The sequence below is a fragment of the Acomys minous genome (assembly GCF_964271855.1).
Source record: "Acomys minous genome assembly, chromosome: 1".
NCBI lineage: Eukaryota > Metazoa > Chordata > Mammalia > Rodentia > Muridae > Acomys > Acomys minous.
The window spans coordinates 16,767,111-16,782,500 of NC_140483.1; the positions used below are offsets into that span (position 1 = coordinate 16,767,111).

General features: G+C 43.3%; 1 protein-coding gene across 5 annotated transcripts in view; it reads right to left on the reverse strand.

Annotated features, from left to right (window-relative positions):
* The window catches only part of CATSPERE (catsper channel auxiliary subunit epsilon), a 101,989-nt gene that overhangs the window by 81,254 nt on the left and 5,345 nt on the right, over positions 1-15,390 (reverse strand). For 3 of the 5 annotated variants that reach the window (XM_084791777.1, XM_084791776.1, XM_084791779.1), the window contains exons 2-5: positions 10,653-10,701; positions 3,333-3,406; positions 2,491-2,560; positions 1,325-1,395 (exon numbers count right to left, since the gene is read on the reverse strand). In XM_084791777.1, the coding sequence (XP_084647903.1) occupies positions 1,325-1,395; positions 2,491-2,560; positions 3,333-3,406; positions 10,653-10,701 (264 nt within the window). Of the gene's footprint in view, positions 1-1,324; positions 1,396-2,485; positions 2,561-3,332; positions 3,407-10,652; positions 10,702-15,390 lie in introns of those variants that run through there. The other 2 variants (XM_084791778.1, XM_084791780.1) reach the window with 2 other exon arrangements.

Consider the following 15,390-nt stretch of genomic DNA (forward strand, 5'->3'; position numbering starts at 1 on the left):
GTTGGGTGTTTTTGTCATAAAGGCACTAATCCTATACATAACATTTCCAAAAGCCCCACAGCAACCACCACAATATAAACTTGGGCAAGGACACACCGAGATAGATTTTCCTCTCTGGTAAGCTCCCAACTTATTTTCTTTAAAAGAAGCAGAAAGTAGCCAATTTGGTCACAGTGGCAGGTTTTATTTCCCAACCCAGCCCTACCATGAGTTTAACTTGCAAATGTGCCCTTGTTAGTAGCTCAGTGTTTTCGGAGCCCAGGGAAGGGAGGCCTAGTGATTGAAAACAAGGACAGAAGTCTGGCAGTCTCATGAGTATCAGAGACTCAAACCACACTTCCTGGTGAGACTCTGGGGAGCTTGGTGTTAAGGGGCCATGCAAAGAATACAATGAAGCTAGTGGCAACAACCATGCTTTAGCACAAATGTGAGGGTTTCAGTTGCTTCTGCCCAGGGCACATGCCAATCATTAAACAACCAGGGAAAAGTGGGGTGCAGCCCTGTAAGTCAGATGAACTTCAAGATATTATTATGGAAGAGGGCGGAAGGTTTTCCTCTGAGAAAATAGATGTAAAGTAGACAAAAAGAAAAGGGTACGTTCCATTCATCCCCAGAATGCATACTGTCTTTATTACCGGTGCTAAAGCATGCTCTGGCTCGCTTTACACACAATTTAAAAAAGCATCACGGCTTTACTTCCTTTTAGTTACAGTTATCCGTTCTTGTGTTAAGTAGTGACTGAAGAGTTGTGCGAGGCAGAGACTTTGAAAACAGATGAGTTCTGTGGTCTGAAAAGTAAGTCAGAGGCCACGCCTAGCACTGTCTTCTAGCCCCCTTGGCATTTTGGTTCTAATATTCAACCCACCCAAACAAACACGTCCTTATCCATTAAATAGAGATAATGATTCCTACAAACTCATGTTCATTATGAAAACTGAGAAAAAGGATGTGTAGGAAAATGAAGCTGGGCATTGTTGGACTCTTTGTGGTCATAAGCCTTCTTTGTATTAGTAGAGGCAAGAGGGTCATTATGGGATGGAGGCTATCCTAGTCTAAGTTCATGCTAGCCAGAGGTATACAGAGAAACTTGTATGAAAACAGACAGTCAGATAGGTAAATGTACTAACTGCTCAGACTGTAGTTGTTGATATTTTTATGACTTCTAATGCAACACTACTTTGGCAACTCATTTGAGGATACCTTGGTGAATAAAGGTTTGTATGCAAATCATGATGTGGTTAATGCATGCGATTGATTTTTTTTTTTAAAGTGAGAACTAAACACTCGAAAAGCCTTAATTACTTTTGTCTTGTGTCTTACTTACACATATGTGAAATACCACATGAAGCAAATGTTAGAGTCATGCACAAACAGATAGCGTTCATCTTCTGGGCCCTAAAAGAAAAGGCAAAAGAAATAAAGACGGTAAATTTGAAATAGATAAAAATATGGACATATTTGTTAAAAATATTTATTTATTATCATATATACAGTGCTCTGTCTGCCTGCATGTACACCTGCAGGCCAGAAGAGGACGTTAGATCACATTATAGATGGTTGTGAGCCACCATGTGGTTGCTGGGAACTGAAGTCAGGACCTCTGGAAGAGCAATCAGTGCTCTTAACCTCTGAGCCATCTCTCGAGCCCAAAAATATGGACATATTTTATATATAAGCCTAAAAGTCACAGAGGACCGTTACCTACGTAAGAGCAGAGGAAATAGATTGGAGACTAGAATTGATAACAAACATGCTCAAAGCGTTTAACGTGTCTGCTTCCCTATTTACTAGACTACCTGGCAAGTCTGGCAACTTGCTGTCCTCACTGTGTCTATTATATTTTCTCTCCCTCATGGGCACACAGTTTTATTACTCTTCTGGCTGGGTGGTTCTCAGCTGCCTAGGGGACAGAGTGTGCTTGGCAATGTGTGGAAGTGCTTTCAGTGGTTATGACTGTTTTTGCAAATCCACAGATTCAAGGTCCCTCGCCTTCATTTGTAGTCACATATATTTTCTGGAGTTAAAGAGAAGGAGGTGGAATTAAAAAAAATAAATAAATTTGCCTTTGGTCCTGGGTGTTGCTGTTGCAAGCTGTGACGCGAGACCTCTTCATCTGAGATCCCCCTTACCACTCAGACTCCAGCATACTAATGGGTGAGGAGGCTAATTGTCGGGGCGCAGCACTTGTCGGGGCGCAGCACTAGCCGAATGGGGCAGCACTTGCTAAGCACGGACGAGGCCTTGGGCTCAATCCCTAGCACCATAAGTGAATGGATGAACAAATAAACAAGGAAACTGAAGTAAAAATAATATATCATTTCACAATTCATACTCTGGCATGAAAAGACTGACAGTAACTTTGAAATGGCTTTTACTTATTATTTATGACTAAAACCATTTAAAGCAATTTTGTGCCAGGAAGGCCAAATGAGAATGCAACAGTGATTATTTTTCCAAGATTCAACAAAAACACCAATAAAATCACCTTACTGTGGTTTGGACGTCTGCGCTTATTTTGTGAACACCAGGCTCATAGCACAGTACTTTCGTCATGGGTTGTCTATTGTTGAGATAGAACAAAGAAGAGGAAGTAATTACAAGTGTATATGAGGCTGATTAAAAATCCACCCACAACTTTTAAGCTTAAATAATTCAATTGCGTGCCAGAATGAGAAAACAAATTTAAAAACCGTCTAATATAACTCTCTTAGTTACCGTCCTATTGCTGTAAAGAGACACTATAACCAAGATGGCTGTTATACAAGGAAGCAATTAATTGAGAGTTCGCTTACAGGTTCAAAGGTTTAGTCTGTTATCATCATGGTGGGAAGCAGACAGGCATGGCATTGGAGCAGTAGTTGATCCACAGGCAGCATGCAGAGAGAGACACTGGGCCAGGCATGGGCTTTTAAAACTTGAAATCCCACCCCAAGTAACACACCTCCTCCAGCAAGGCCACACCTCTCCTCCAGCAAGGCCACACCTCCTCCAGCAAGGCCACACCTCCTCCAGCAAGGCCACACCTCCTCCAGCAAGGCCACACCTCCTCCAAGGCCACACCTCCAAATCCTTCCTATTCAAACCCCAGAGTATATTTTACTTCTGTTTTCAAAGCAATTTAGCTTTTCTTTTCACATATGTTTAGTGGAAGGACATTTACATGAAGTCAGAGCTTTGAAGTCTGAGCAAACACATTATGTGAATGTCATTTTACATTGTAGAAACAAATGTATGTATGTATATATATATATACATACACACATATATATACACATACACACATATATACACATATATGGCAACAAACAAACCAACAACAACAAAAAGCTTACTTTGGGTTTTCAACTGAACAAGTTTTTGGCGCATTCCACTTTGTAAATGATTGTCCTTCATACTCTAGATCAATCTAAGAAATGAGATAAAAATTTATATTAAAACAACAACAAAACACTGTCTATCTCAGTATTCAGTTGTGGGTTCAATTATCTGGTTTGTACAATTATCTGGTTTGTATTACTTAAAAAACTAAAATTTAGATCCTTTGATATTATGCAAAGAAGAATGTCAAAGGCAAGACTATGACACACCAGTAGTTGGTACACTTGAGGCTAGAGAGATGGCTCTTCCTGCAGAGGACAAGGGTTTAGTTCCCAGCACCACCATCAGACTCATAAGTGCCTGTAACTCTAATCCATGGGCTCCTACTTCCTCTTCTGCCCTCCAGCAGGGTGCACACACACACACAGAGACACAGATACATAGACACACACACACACACACACACACACACATACACACACATACACGGTTGATGAAAAGGTATGATTCTTCCCTTAGAACCAAATTGCTTTAGTTCTGAGGTCTCATCATTGATATATCACCTTATATCAACTATCATGACTGGGTTACCTTTTTCCCTATTTCTAAATACACACACACACACACACACACACACACACACACAGAGAGAGAGAGAGAGAGAGAGAGAGAGAGAGAGAGAGAGAGAGAGAGAGAGCGCACTAGGAGTACAACTCAGTGTCTCTGGGTGGAATATATACCACCAGCCAAATAGAATAAGATACATATATATCTTCCTAAAATTAACCAATATGAAACATATACATTCTTTTTACTCTCACATAGATCATTTATCAAAATTGACCACACTTATAAAGAAAATCTTAATGAACCTCAATGAATTATTATAATATATACTTGTCTTCATTAGGGTTTCTATTGTTGCAATGAAACGCCATGACAAAAAAGCAAGTCAGGGAAGCAAGGATTTATTCAACGTACTCTTCCATGTTGCTGTTGGTCACCAAAGGAGGTCAGGAGAAACTCAAACACAGGGCAGCAATCTGGACTTGAGAGTTGACGCAGATGCTGCGGAGGCATGCCGCTTACTGGTGTGCTCCTCATGCTTGCTCCGCCTGCCTTCTTACAGGACCCAAGACCACCATTCCAGGGATGGTACCGCCTGCCAGGGACTGGGCCTTCCCTCGTTGATCACCAATTGAGAAAATGCCTCACAGCTGGATCTCATGGGGGCATTTCCTCAACTGAGACTCCTTCCTCTCTAATGACCTGAGCTTATGATAAGTAGACATACTTGAAATAATAGTGCAATACTATGTCTTTCAATATTAGCAAAATAAAATTAGAAGTCCCCTTATAAATCTCTGTTGTGATAGCTAATCTTGGTTATCAACTTGATTCCATCTAGAATCAGCCAAAACGTTAGCAACTAGGCACACATGTCGGGGATTTGCTAGATTGGCTCATTTGAGGTGCAATCACTCATCTTAAATCTGGGCCACACATCCTGGTGGCAGCCCATGCAAAAGGACATGGAAGAAGGAAGCTCTTGCTCTTTGCCTGCTTGCTTTCACTCTTGCTGGTAAGTTCATCTCTTCTGCTGCTGAGGCGTTCCTTTGCTGGTGTTAGAACCTACTTCTTCAGGACTCCAATGTAGAGGGAAGACCTCAAGCTCTCTACGACTTCTCTGGGTCTCCACTGCCAGAGTATGACCTCTGAGACGTCCAATCTCATGGACTGAACAATTTCCAGGTTTTTGGTCTTCTCACCAGGAGGAAGCTGTTGTTGGACTACCTGAATCACAGCCAGTAAGTCAGTCTACTAAATCTAATGAACCCTTTAGAAAACTCTGACTTTATACTCCTGTTGTGGTTTGAAAGTGAGTTACCCTGCCCCTCCCCCCCAACCCTCCCCACGCCCCTTTTGGCTCACGTGTTTGAAATTGAACACTTGGGTCTCGCCTGGTCGTGCCATTTGGGAAGGCCTTACTGGGGGAACTGGGTCATTAAATGTGTCCCTTGAGTTATTAGCCTGCGCCTCACTTGCAGACTGTAGTGTGGTGAGAATTTTGTTTTCTTTAAAAACACAGAAATATGATGTGGCTGTGTTTTTGTTTTAATCCCAGGTGTGGGATACGGGGCTGCTTCAGCTGGTCCACAGCAGCTGGCTACGATTCAGTCTCCTGTTCTAGGAAGGGTGTGATTCTGCCGGGACCAGATAGTTTATGTTTGGCATTCTGGGGAACTCTTCAGAGGGTATAAAAAAATGCCAGAGCCCTGAGAGCAGCATGGGTGGCTGCTGCTGAAGTTTGCTGTGGTTTGTCAAGTGACCACGTGGAAAGAGACAAGTAGAAGTCGGAGATGGCCCTGACGACGAAGATCAAACTTGCCCCCGGGAGCTCAACGCCCCTAGCCAGCAGGAAGTAGTCTAACAGACTGAGGTCCTCTTTTCCCTCTATCTTTCTTTCTCTCCTCCCCAGTGCTGCAGGGTTGGAAGGGATTGGGATGGGAAAAGGCGGTAGGAAAAAGAAACCAATAAAGTAGCTGAAAGTCCAGTTACGCTGTTGATGCCACCGGCCAACCTCCCACTGTCCCATGCCTTCCCCACCACAGTGGAATGGATCTCCTTCAAGTGTAGGCCGTAAAACAACCCCGGCTTTAGGTTCCTTCTTGCGGGGGGGGGGGGGGTGTTTTGTCCCAGCTATAGGAAAAGCTACCAATGCAACTAGGTAGGAACAGTGATGCAAGCTTTTATATCAATTTGCATTAAAAAAAAAAAACCCAAAAAACCCAAAAAAACAGAACTTCTAGGGTAGAAAAAAAAAAAAAAAAAAAAAGGATACAAACCCACAGGACAACAAGGGACCTCACTGACTGGGCAGATTGGGGTGAACCACCCCTGAGTCCCAGACACCTGTGGGAGCAGCAGGAGGAATCTATGACTTCCAAAATCAGCCGGCCCGAGGCCTCACAGGAATGCTGGGAAGAGAAGTGCAATGGGGAGGAAGAGCAACCCAGGCTGAGGAAGGGGAAATCGTTGACAGGAGGGCTGGCACGGAAGGCATTCTGGGTTCGGTGTACTTTATAAATCCAGCGCAGCCAGAGAGTTATTTTTAACTACCCTTCCAAACTTAATGATAGGGAAAGATAATTTCATGTGGTTTTTGTTTTTGTTTTTTTGCTGTTATTGCTATTTGTTTTTTTTAAACCGGGCCATCAAGGTGGCTCAGCTGGTAAAGGCGCCTGTCCATAAGTGTTACAACCTGCGTTTGACCCCCACAACCCACATAAGGCCGTTCTCTGACTTCACAGGAGTGCTGTGGCGTGTATCTCCGGCCCCTCCCCATATTATAATAACAAATAAAATTACAAAACAAAACAAACAAACAAACAAAAACTCCAACCTTTCAAAGAGAAAAAAGCATCGCAGTCAAATCCCACAGTTGTCAGAAAAAGAGGGGACGAGAAGGGCGATGATGTCTGTGGAAGGCCGCGCTCGAGACTGTACCCGGAACGCAAAGAGTCACAAGTAGTCAAAAGTGCCCAGGAGGGATTGTCGACTGTTCAACCCTAAAGGGGACACCTCAACTCCCCAAGGCTCTGGGAACATTGTGGAAGGGGGCAGAGAAAGAAGGCGGGAGCAGGAGGAGGGAGAGGTGTCCTGTGAGTGCTCTCTCTGGACAGGAATGACCGAGCATGATCCGCAGACAGCCCACCAGGTAGCACTCAGTGGACTCAGTGGAGTTTGTTTGTTTTTGTTTTGTTTTAATCATGGGCACAATGAAGGTGGTAGGGGAACCCTGTTAGGGGAGTAGGAACAGGAAGTAATGGGAGGAATTGGTAGATGTTATCAGTGTGTGAATGGAGTTGTCAAAGAGAAGGAAGAGATAAAAAGGGAAGTGATGCTAAATTAATGACACAAAGATGCAGCTCAGTGCTGTAGCACCTGAGGCCCTGGGTTCAATCCACAGCAAAGCAGGAGTGGCATGGGCTGTTGAGGCCACCACTGGGATGAGCCCGACTGCGTCGGCAGTGGGTGAAAAGCCTGTCACGGGGTGGTGTTACAGTGTTTTATGTAACTGTGAACATTTTGCCACATAGGCAAAACAAAACGCGGAAAAGGAGAACCAGCTTGTGGTAACAAGCTTGGAGAGCAGGTACTACGCTGTCTTGCAAGAGAACTGCAGAAGGGAGCCTAGTAGTGATGGAGCAGTTTCTGTAACATAACCGTGGTCGGGCTTCTGTGACACAGCACATGCCATGAGCCTGCATGGAGCTGCATGTACAAATAAGTGCACGAGGAAAGAAATTTGAATACACTCAGTGTTGTGCCAATGTTAGTCTCTGGGTTTGAGTTTGTAATTAATTAACCAAGATGCTATTAAAATTAACCTTATTTGTGAGTAACAATTAAGGCCTTAAGTTGAGGAGTAGATTCAATAATATACTTTTTGTCCTATCATCCCTACATCTCTGTATAGTCCCCCCCCTTTTTTTTTAACAACCTCTATCTCTATACTTGGTTTTTTTGTTTGTTTGTTTGTTTGTTTTTTGGTATTTTGAGACAAGGTTTCCCTGTGTAGCCTTGGCTGTCCTGGACTTGCTTTGTAAACCAGGCTGGCCTCTCGAACTCACAGCGAGCCACCTGCTTCTGCCTCCCGAGTGTTGGGATTAAAGGCATGCACTACCACCCCCGGCTTATACCCTTTAATGACAATATATATCTATAGCCCGAGAAAGCAACCAAAAACCTACCCAACCCCCCTTAAGGGAAACGGATGAGGAGAGGTCCAGTAATGTGGCTCAACTGGTAGATTGCTTGGCCTAGCATGTATGCCCTTGGTTTGATCCCCATCACCACATAAACCAGCAGAGGATGTTGGGATTCAGACCCTGGACAAGTGACTGAGGTGCTTATTTAACGTACCAAAGTGGACCTAGCCTCCAGGTGCTCCCAGCATCCCTCAGTCCCAGCCTGGATTTTCTAGCCCCCAGAGGCTCTTCACTATATAGTCCAGACATTTTGTTTCTCTTCTCCTCTCCTCTCCTCTTCTTCTCCTCCCTCCTCCCCACCCTCCCGTCTCTCTCTCCACCTCACCTTTCTATTTGCCTGTCTGCACTGCGACTTCCCTGATCTCCTGTGAGGTTAGTGCTGCCCCCAGTAAGCGTGCCTTTATAAACTTTAGTTTGGCTTGAATGGGCTCACTTTGTAGGTGCAGAACACTTATCAGTGAACTTCCAGATCCGTGCATTTCCCTGAAAACTGCATAGTCCCCCTTTTCTTTACAGCTGAATACAATTCCACTGTGTACATGTGACATTTCACTATCTGCTCGTCTGTTAACAGATGACCTTGAGACAGTATGACCTTGACTTGGGCTGTATGAAATGCGCCCCATAATCCGGACATTTGGATACTTGGCCCCTTGTTGGTAGCTGTTTGGGGAAGACTTAGTAGGTGTGATCTTGCTTGAGGAACTATGTTTCTGGGGAGCAAGTTTTGAGGTTTCAAAAGACTGTCGTTTTGAGTTCCCTCTCTTTCCTGCTTGTGGTTCAAGACGTGAGCTCTCAGTTCTTCCAGCTGTCGTGCCTGGTGCTTGCTGTCACGAGTCGCCACCGTGATAGTGATGGGGACCGTAAGCCCCCAGTAAACGCTTCCATCTGTAAGTTGCCTTGGTCATGGTGTTTTATCACAGCAACAGGCTGATTTCATTTCCTTGCCACTGTGACTACTCCAGCAATTAACAGCAAGTGTCTCTGTGGTAGGAGATGTCATCAAGAAGACAGGAAAAGTCAATAGGGACGGGCAAAGGGTATGAGCCACAGGTGAACTCTGTTGTTCCTCAGAGAACTGAAAACAATGGTGATGATGCTGACATTTTTAAAAAAATTATTTTGGGGGTGTTGCTGTTTTTTGAGACATGGTTTCTCTGTGTAGCCCTGGCTGTCCTGAACCTTACTCTGTAGACCAGGCTGGCCTGGAAATCACAGAGATCCACCTGACTTTGCCTCCTAAGTGCCGGGATTACATGTGTGTGCCATTCCCACAATAAATTCATTTTTTGAAATAGTAATAGATTTGTTAAAAAATACAAAATCTAATAATATCCATTTTTTGGCAAAGATCTAGACTGAGTAAGAGTATACATTTTAATTGCACACACACACACACACACACACACACACACACACACCCCGCCCTTTGGTGACTATCAAATCACAAAACCACATAAAATAGCACTGCCTAATTTTTTTCTACATTGTAGGGAGCAGAAGAAGCCCCAAGTAGATCAAGCCCTAAGTTGAGTGTGTACTGTGGACATGGGCACAGCAAAGTATCAAAGCTTTTCCCTATATGGGTCAGGCTCAAAGCTGCCAAAGCCTTCTTACTCTGGCCCAAGTGAGTATTCACAGACAATTACTCATTGTGTGCAAACCTTAGCAGCTTCAGCTTCCTCCTCTCACGTTCTCAGTCTGAGGCTGCTCACCTGGGGGGACCCGCCCAGACTAGCAAACCCTTCCGTGTTGTACATAGTAAACTAGTTGAGGTCCAGGTTGTTGCATTCGTGGGTACAGCTCCATTAGAGTGCACAGCCCACCTGACACTCACCGTACGTGTCTCTGCATCACCTCACTGTGTCCAGTCAGGGTTCCAGATCCACTACGCACATATTTAAGGGCTTGTTGAAGTTATTTTTATAAAACAGTGTTTGTTTCTCTTAGCTTATTTCTTACCCTGGCTTTCACACAAATAACTGAGACTCTTTTGCATTTGTTTAAAAATAAGCTTCACGACACAATCTGGGCAGTTTAAGTCTGTTCTTGGCCCTCTATGCTATCCTGTCTTCCTCCCAGCAAACATCCCAGTGGTACTTGCACTTTGTAGCTTTCCTCGCCTCCAGCTCCTTCCTCCTGATCTTCCTTCATCAAGGCTGGAAAGCCATTCTAGTTTTTTTGTTTTTGTTTTTGTTTTTAGAAGATACAGTCTTGCTACAAAGTGGTGTTGCATGGTCTGGCCCATTTTCTTCTGTTCATATCTCAGTATTATTCTTAGTTATGTGCCTTACTAATTTCTAAAGTTTGTTTCTGAATTTCATATTTTTCATTTTGCTTTGCCTCTGATACCCTAGCATTTTCCTCAGCCCAATCTATAAATTTTTGTAATCAACTAAACTAGTATCCAACATGACCATGAGTTTGTCTCGGAGAGGGTCCCAACAGCAGAGTGATAATGAGAAGAAAGAGGAGATGCAGATAAAACAGTTATAAAACGGAGTATGACCAACTCTTTGAAGGTTCAAACATACTAATCTTTCAAAAAATTCCAATACTTACATAAGTCCTGGTACTGAAAATGGTGTAGTCTGAGCTATTGATATAATATCTGTGGAAGAAAAGGCAGGGTGTGAATATTAACAGCAATTTCTCCTTTGTATCTGAGAGATTCTATACACGGTCAGGACGTCACCAGGCTTCCAAGAGCTCTACCCTCCCTGGAAAATGAGCCTAGAGCTAAAAGTAAGGTAATGACCACTGCCCATCAGTCTGACTTGTTGAGGCTTGCTGAGGCCACGGAGCATTAAAATAATGTGAGAAGTAGTAAGTCCTCCTCCTTATTCTGGAAATCACTATGTAGCCCAGGATAGCCTCAAATTCATAGTGAACCAATTACTTTACTCCCCTGGCTGCTGGGATTTCAGGCGCCCGCCGCCACACTCAGCTGGAAGTGAGTACTCATTACATGTATTTTGTAGAACAAATTATATTAGGTTTGGATCCTTCACTTAATGAACTTAGTTACAATTTAGAAAAGCAAAGACGCAAGTTTCAAAAAACCACTAGTTTTCATCTTCGAATACTAGAAATAAAACTTCTAAGTCCTTGGGTCATTATTATTTTTGTACTATTCATTATCCAGGGTACCTTAAGTTTGACAGACCTCGCCCATCTCTGGAGGCATCATGCAGTAGGCTATAACATAAGCCTCTGGGTACATGTAATTAATTAAGCTTTGTCAAGTAGTCACCAAGGGCAGACAAAATTCATTTTCATAATATACTTGACCCAAAATGAAATCACTGTGTAAATAATGATCAGTAAAGTATCTCACATCCTTTTTACTAATTCCTTGAAATCTGATGTGCACATGACGCTTAAAATTCATCTGGACTTGAAGTGAATTTCAAGCACTCGCAGTCCCTTCGTTCCACATGTTCCACATCTACCCTGCACACTTAGCTGCCGCTGGGATGAGTCCGCCCCAAAGACTTTAAGTCAGAAACGTTTTGTTCCTGTAGGGGAGCTGCCATTATGTAATTCTTTTATCAGAGTTACACAAGCCTCGACAATGCTCTGAATTATTATTTCATCTGATATTTGCCATCAGCAGAAATATGCACCTTTTACATGGACGTATACAGATAAAAAAAGAAAATGCGTGCTTTTATATAGCACTATATAGCACTATAAATTAAGACGAAACAGATTTTTCACTGTTTTTTTGTTTTTACCCCTCCCCCCCAGCAAATATGAACCATCTCTCACTTCTTGTGGATTTAATATAAGATCTTTTTCATTATATTTTGGGAATGTCAGGAGAGAAGAAAAACATAAGCAGCAGTTTTGGCATTTTTAACTGACAGAGTTAGGGTATGCAATTTAATTTGTGAGAGCACTGGAGGCTCGACGTTGCTGCCTCCTTCCCTGGCAGTTCGTTGGTTACTTGCTCCGTCCTAGTTTTGCCTCATCCTGGGGCTGACATCAGTGAATTGAAGCAAGGGATTGCTATAAAAGTTGCATATAACTTATTGATCTACGTGGCTGTGAGAATGACAATGCCTTTTCCTCCTTCCTTCCTTCTTTGTGTCGACTGTGGAGGAATGTTAATTCAGAACATGGCTGCTCTGGCAAGAGATCACATCCAAACACCTTCTAGGTCTGTGTGATCCGGCTGGAATACAAACATGCCTTTAATCCAGGAGACAGAAGCAAACAGATCTGAGTTCAAGGCCAGAAAGTACCAGGTAAAGAAAGGCTTAGGTCTAGGCGTGGTGGTACATGCCTTTAATCCCAAACAATGAAGGTAAAGTTAGTTTGTAGAAGGAAGCACCCATATTTGAAAGTGATGTGTAATTGAGTGGCAGAGAAAGTGACAAATCAGAGAAGAATTGACAGACAAGGATATGTCCACCTCTCATGAGAAAAGAGAGGGAAGGGAAGCTACTTAAGAGGCAGTTTTTACAGAGAATGGAGGCAGTTTACCAGGACAGTAACAGAGAGGTGGATTGCAGAGAGGTGGGGGGGGTTGAGGAAGGAGGGAGGGAGGGAGGGAGGGGGGGGGAGAGAGAGAGAGAGAGAGAGAGAGAGAGAGAGAGAGAGAGAGAGAGAGAGAGAGAGAGAGAGAACACTCAGGTGAAGATGGAATGAGCCAGAAAATAAAAAGAAGCCGGAAGATTAAATTGCTGAGTTAGCTTGAGGCCAATTCCAGGCCAAGAGAGTAGCCAGACTGAGTAAGTCAGCTGGTCGAAGAGTTAAAGCCAGAACAGCTGAGTTGAACCAGCCAGCCCAGAGCTCACCAAGAACAAGAAAGGGTGAGCTCATTAAGCAGTAAGACTCCAGGGCTGAAACATTCCAGGCCCAAGTTAGATTGTATAGAGGCTAGAAGCTTCCAGGACTAGGCCCAAGTTAGCAGGAGGAGGCAGTAAGCATTTGAGACAATTAGAACAGGAGAATAAAAGTTACTTCTGCAGCTGTTTGATGTGTTAACATTGGAGATGGATCTGAGAGGACTGATGGGTGAGGCTGTGCAGATAGGTTATGGCCCTGGCTTTGATTTCTATCCCTGGCCCCCTCTAAAAAACTTAAAGAACACATTAATTGACCCTAACTCTTAGCCTTCCCTTCGTCTCTTAATAGATAACTCCTTTCCTGGTTTCACATTTTTTTTTCCCTTTTCTACAATTTATGGATTAATGCCATTTGGGTGAAATAGTTTCCTTAAATCCCTGATCCTGATTATCTATAAATTGACAAAATTCTGGCCTTGAGACAGCATTTGGGCACTAAAAATCATTCTATACCTTACAGGCTCAACACCACACATTTGCCTAGACAACTAGAGGGAACATTTTTTTTTGGAGCACAAACAGAGTACGTATAAACATCCATCACTTAGTTGGCCCCAAGGCAGATACCAACAGATTTTCAAGAACAGATATCATGTCATCATGCTCTGTGACTGTGCAGCCTCATAGAGAAGTCGCTTCAGAGCCAGGCGTGGTCGCACATGATGTTAGTCCCAACAATCTGGTGGCAGAGGCAGGCAGACCTCTGTGAGTTTGAGGCCAGCCCGATCTACATAGTAAGTTCTAGGACAGCCAGGGCTGTCTAGAGACCCTGTTTAGAAAAAGAAATGACAAGAAGAAAGTAATAGCCTAATATATTTAGAATCTTAAAACAAACTGCTAGAGCTGGGCAGGCTGACATACCCCTGGAAAGCTGAGGGCGGAGGATCAGGAGTTCAGGCCCAGCCTAGGCTAAAGCATGAGACCTTGTCGCAAAAGGCAAAGCCAAAACTGCCTGTAATTCCAGCCCTGGGGATCTGACACTTCTAATTTTTATGGGTGCTGTGCTCACATACACACATGTCCCTACACGTACACAACATATACATCATAATAAAATAAATGTCTCTTTTTTAAAACCAAGCCAAACAGAACAAAATCCAAAGCCCAAATACATAGATATAAATATCCTAAAGTAAATATTTCCAGATTGAATTCAACAAGGCAGAGACACAAACAAACCATGACACATTAGATTTATACCTAGTAAACAACTGTTAACTTATTTAGGAAAATCTAAAGATGAACACACACACACACACACACACACACACACACACACACACACAATATATGTGTGTGTGTGTATATATATATATATATAATTTTTTTCCAGATAGGGTTTCTCTGTGTAGCCTTGGCTGTCCTAGATTCACTTTATACATCAGGCTGGCCTCAAACTCACAAAGATCCCCCTGCCTCTACCTCCTGAGTGCTGGGATTACAGGTATGCACCATCACACCTGGCAACATACAAATATCAAAGAGGGTTAAACTCATATAACTGCTTTAAGAGATGGAGAAAATGACAGCTTTCACATGAGCTCATAATTTAAGTGCCTTTAGTGCAAGATCTAGTGCCTATCTAGTGATAGCACACCTATCTTTTTTTTAAAAAAATATTTATTATTTATACAATATTCAGCCTGCATGTGAGCTAGCAGGCCAGGAGAGGGCACCAGATCTCATTATAGATGGTTTTGAGCCACCATGTGGTTGCTGGGAATTGAACTCAGGACCTTTGGAAGAGTAAATAACCAATGCTCTTAACCTCTGAGCCGTCTCTCCACCCCAGCATACCTATCTTACGCTCAGTACAGACAACTGTTCAAGGGGGAAACACAAGTTGCCATTCCACCAGAAAAACTTGAGTAAAAGAAAAATGCAACTTGGAGTTCCTAGAAAATTGAATAAAAAAAGATAAAAATCATAGGGTTGAGAAGAGGGCTGACGGCAGAGCTCAGCAGCGGAGCACACGTGTGGCCCCGGGTCCAATCCTGAACGTAGACTAAAGAGACGGGTTTACTGTGTTTTATTGTCAACGTGATAGAATCAAGAATCACCTAGGAAGCCGGGCGTGGTGGCGCACGCCTTTAATTCCAGCACTCGGGAGGCAGAGGCAGGCAGATCGCTGTGAGTTCGAGGCCAGCCTGGTCTACAAAGAGAGTCCATGACAGCCAAGGCTACACAGAGAAACCCTGTCTCGAAAAAAAAAAAAAAAAAAGAATCACCTAGGAGACAAACTCTGTGTGTGTGTGTGTGTGTTTAGATTAGGTTCATTCAGGTAGTAAGCCCTTCCCTAAATATGGGTGGAACAGTTTTATGGAGGGGCTAGGGGACATCCTTATTAAATAATAAAAAAGTAAAGTGAAGTGAACCCCAGCATTCACCTGCCTCTGCTTCCTGGACACCATGTGACCAGTGGCTGTGAGCTCCTCCCTCGACAGGTT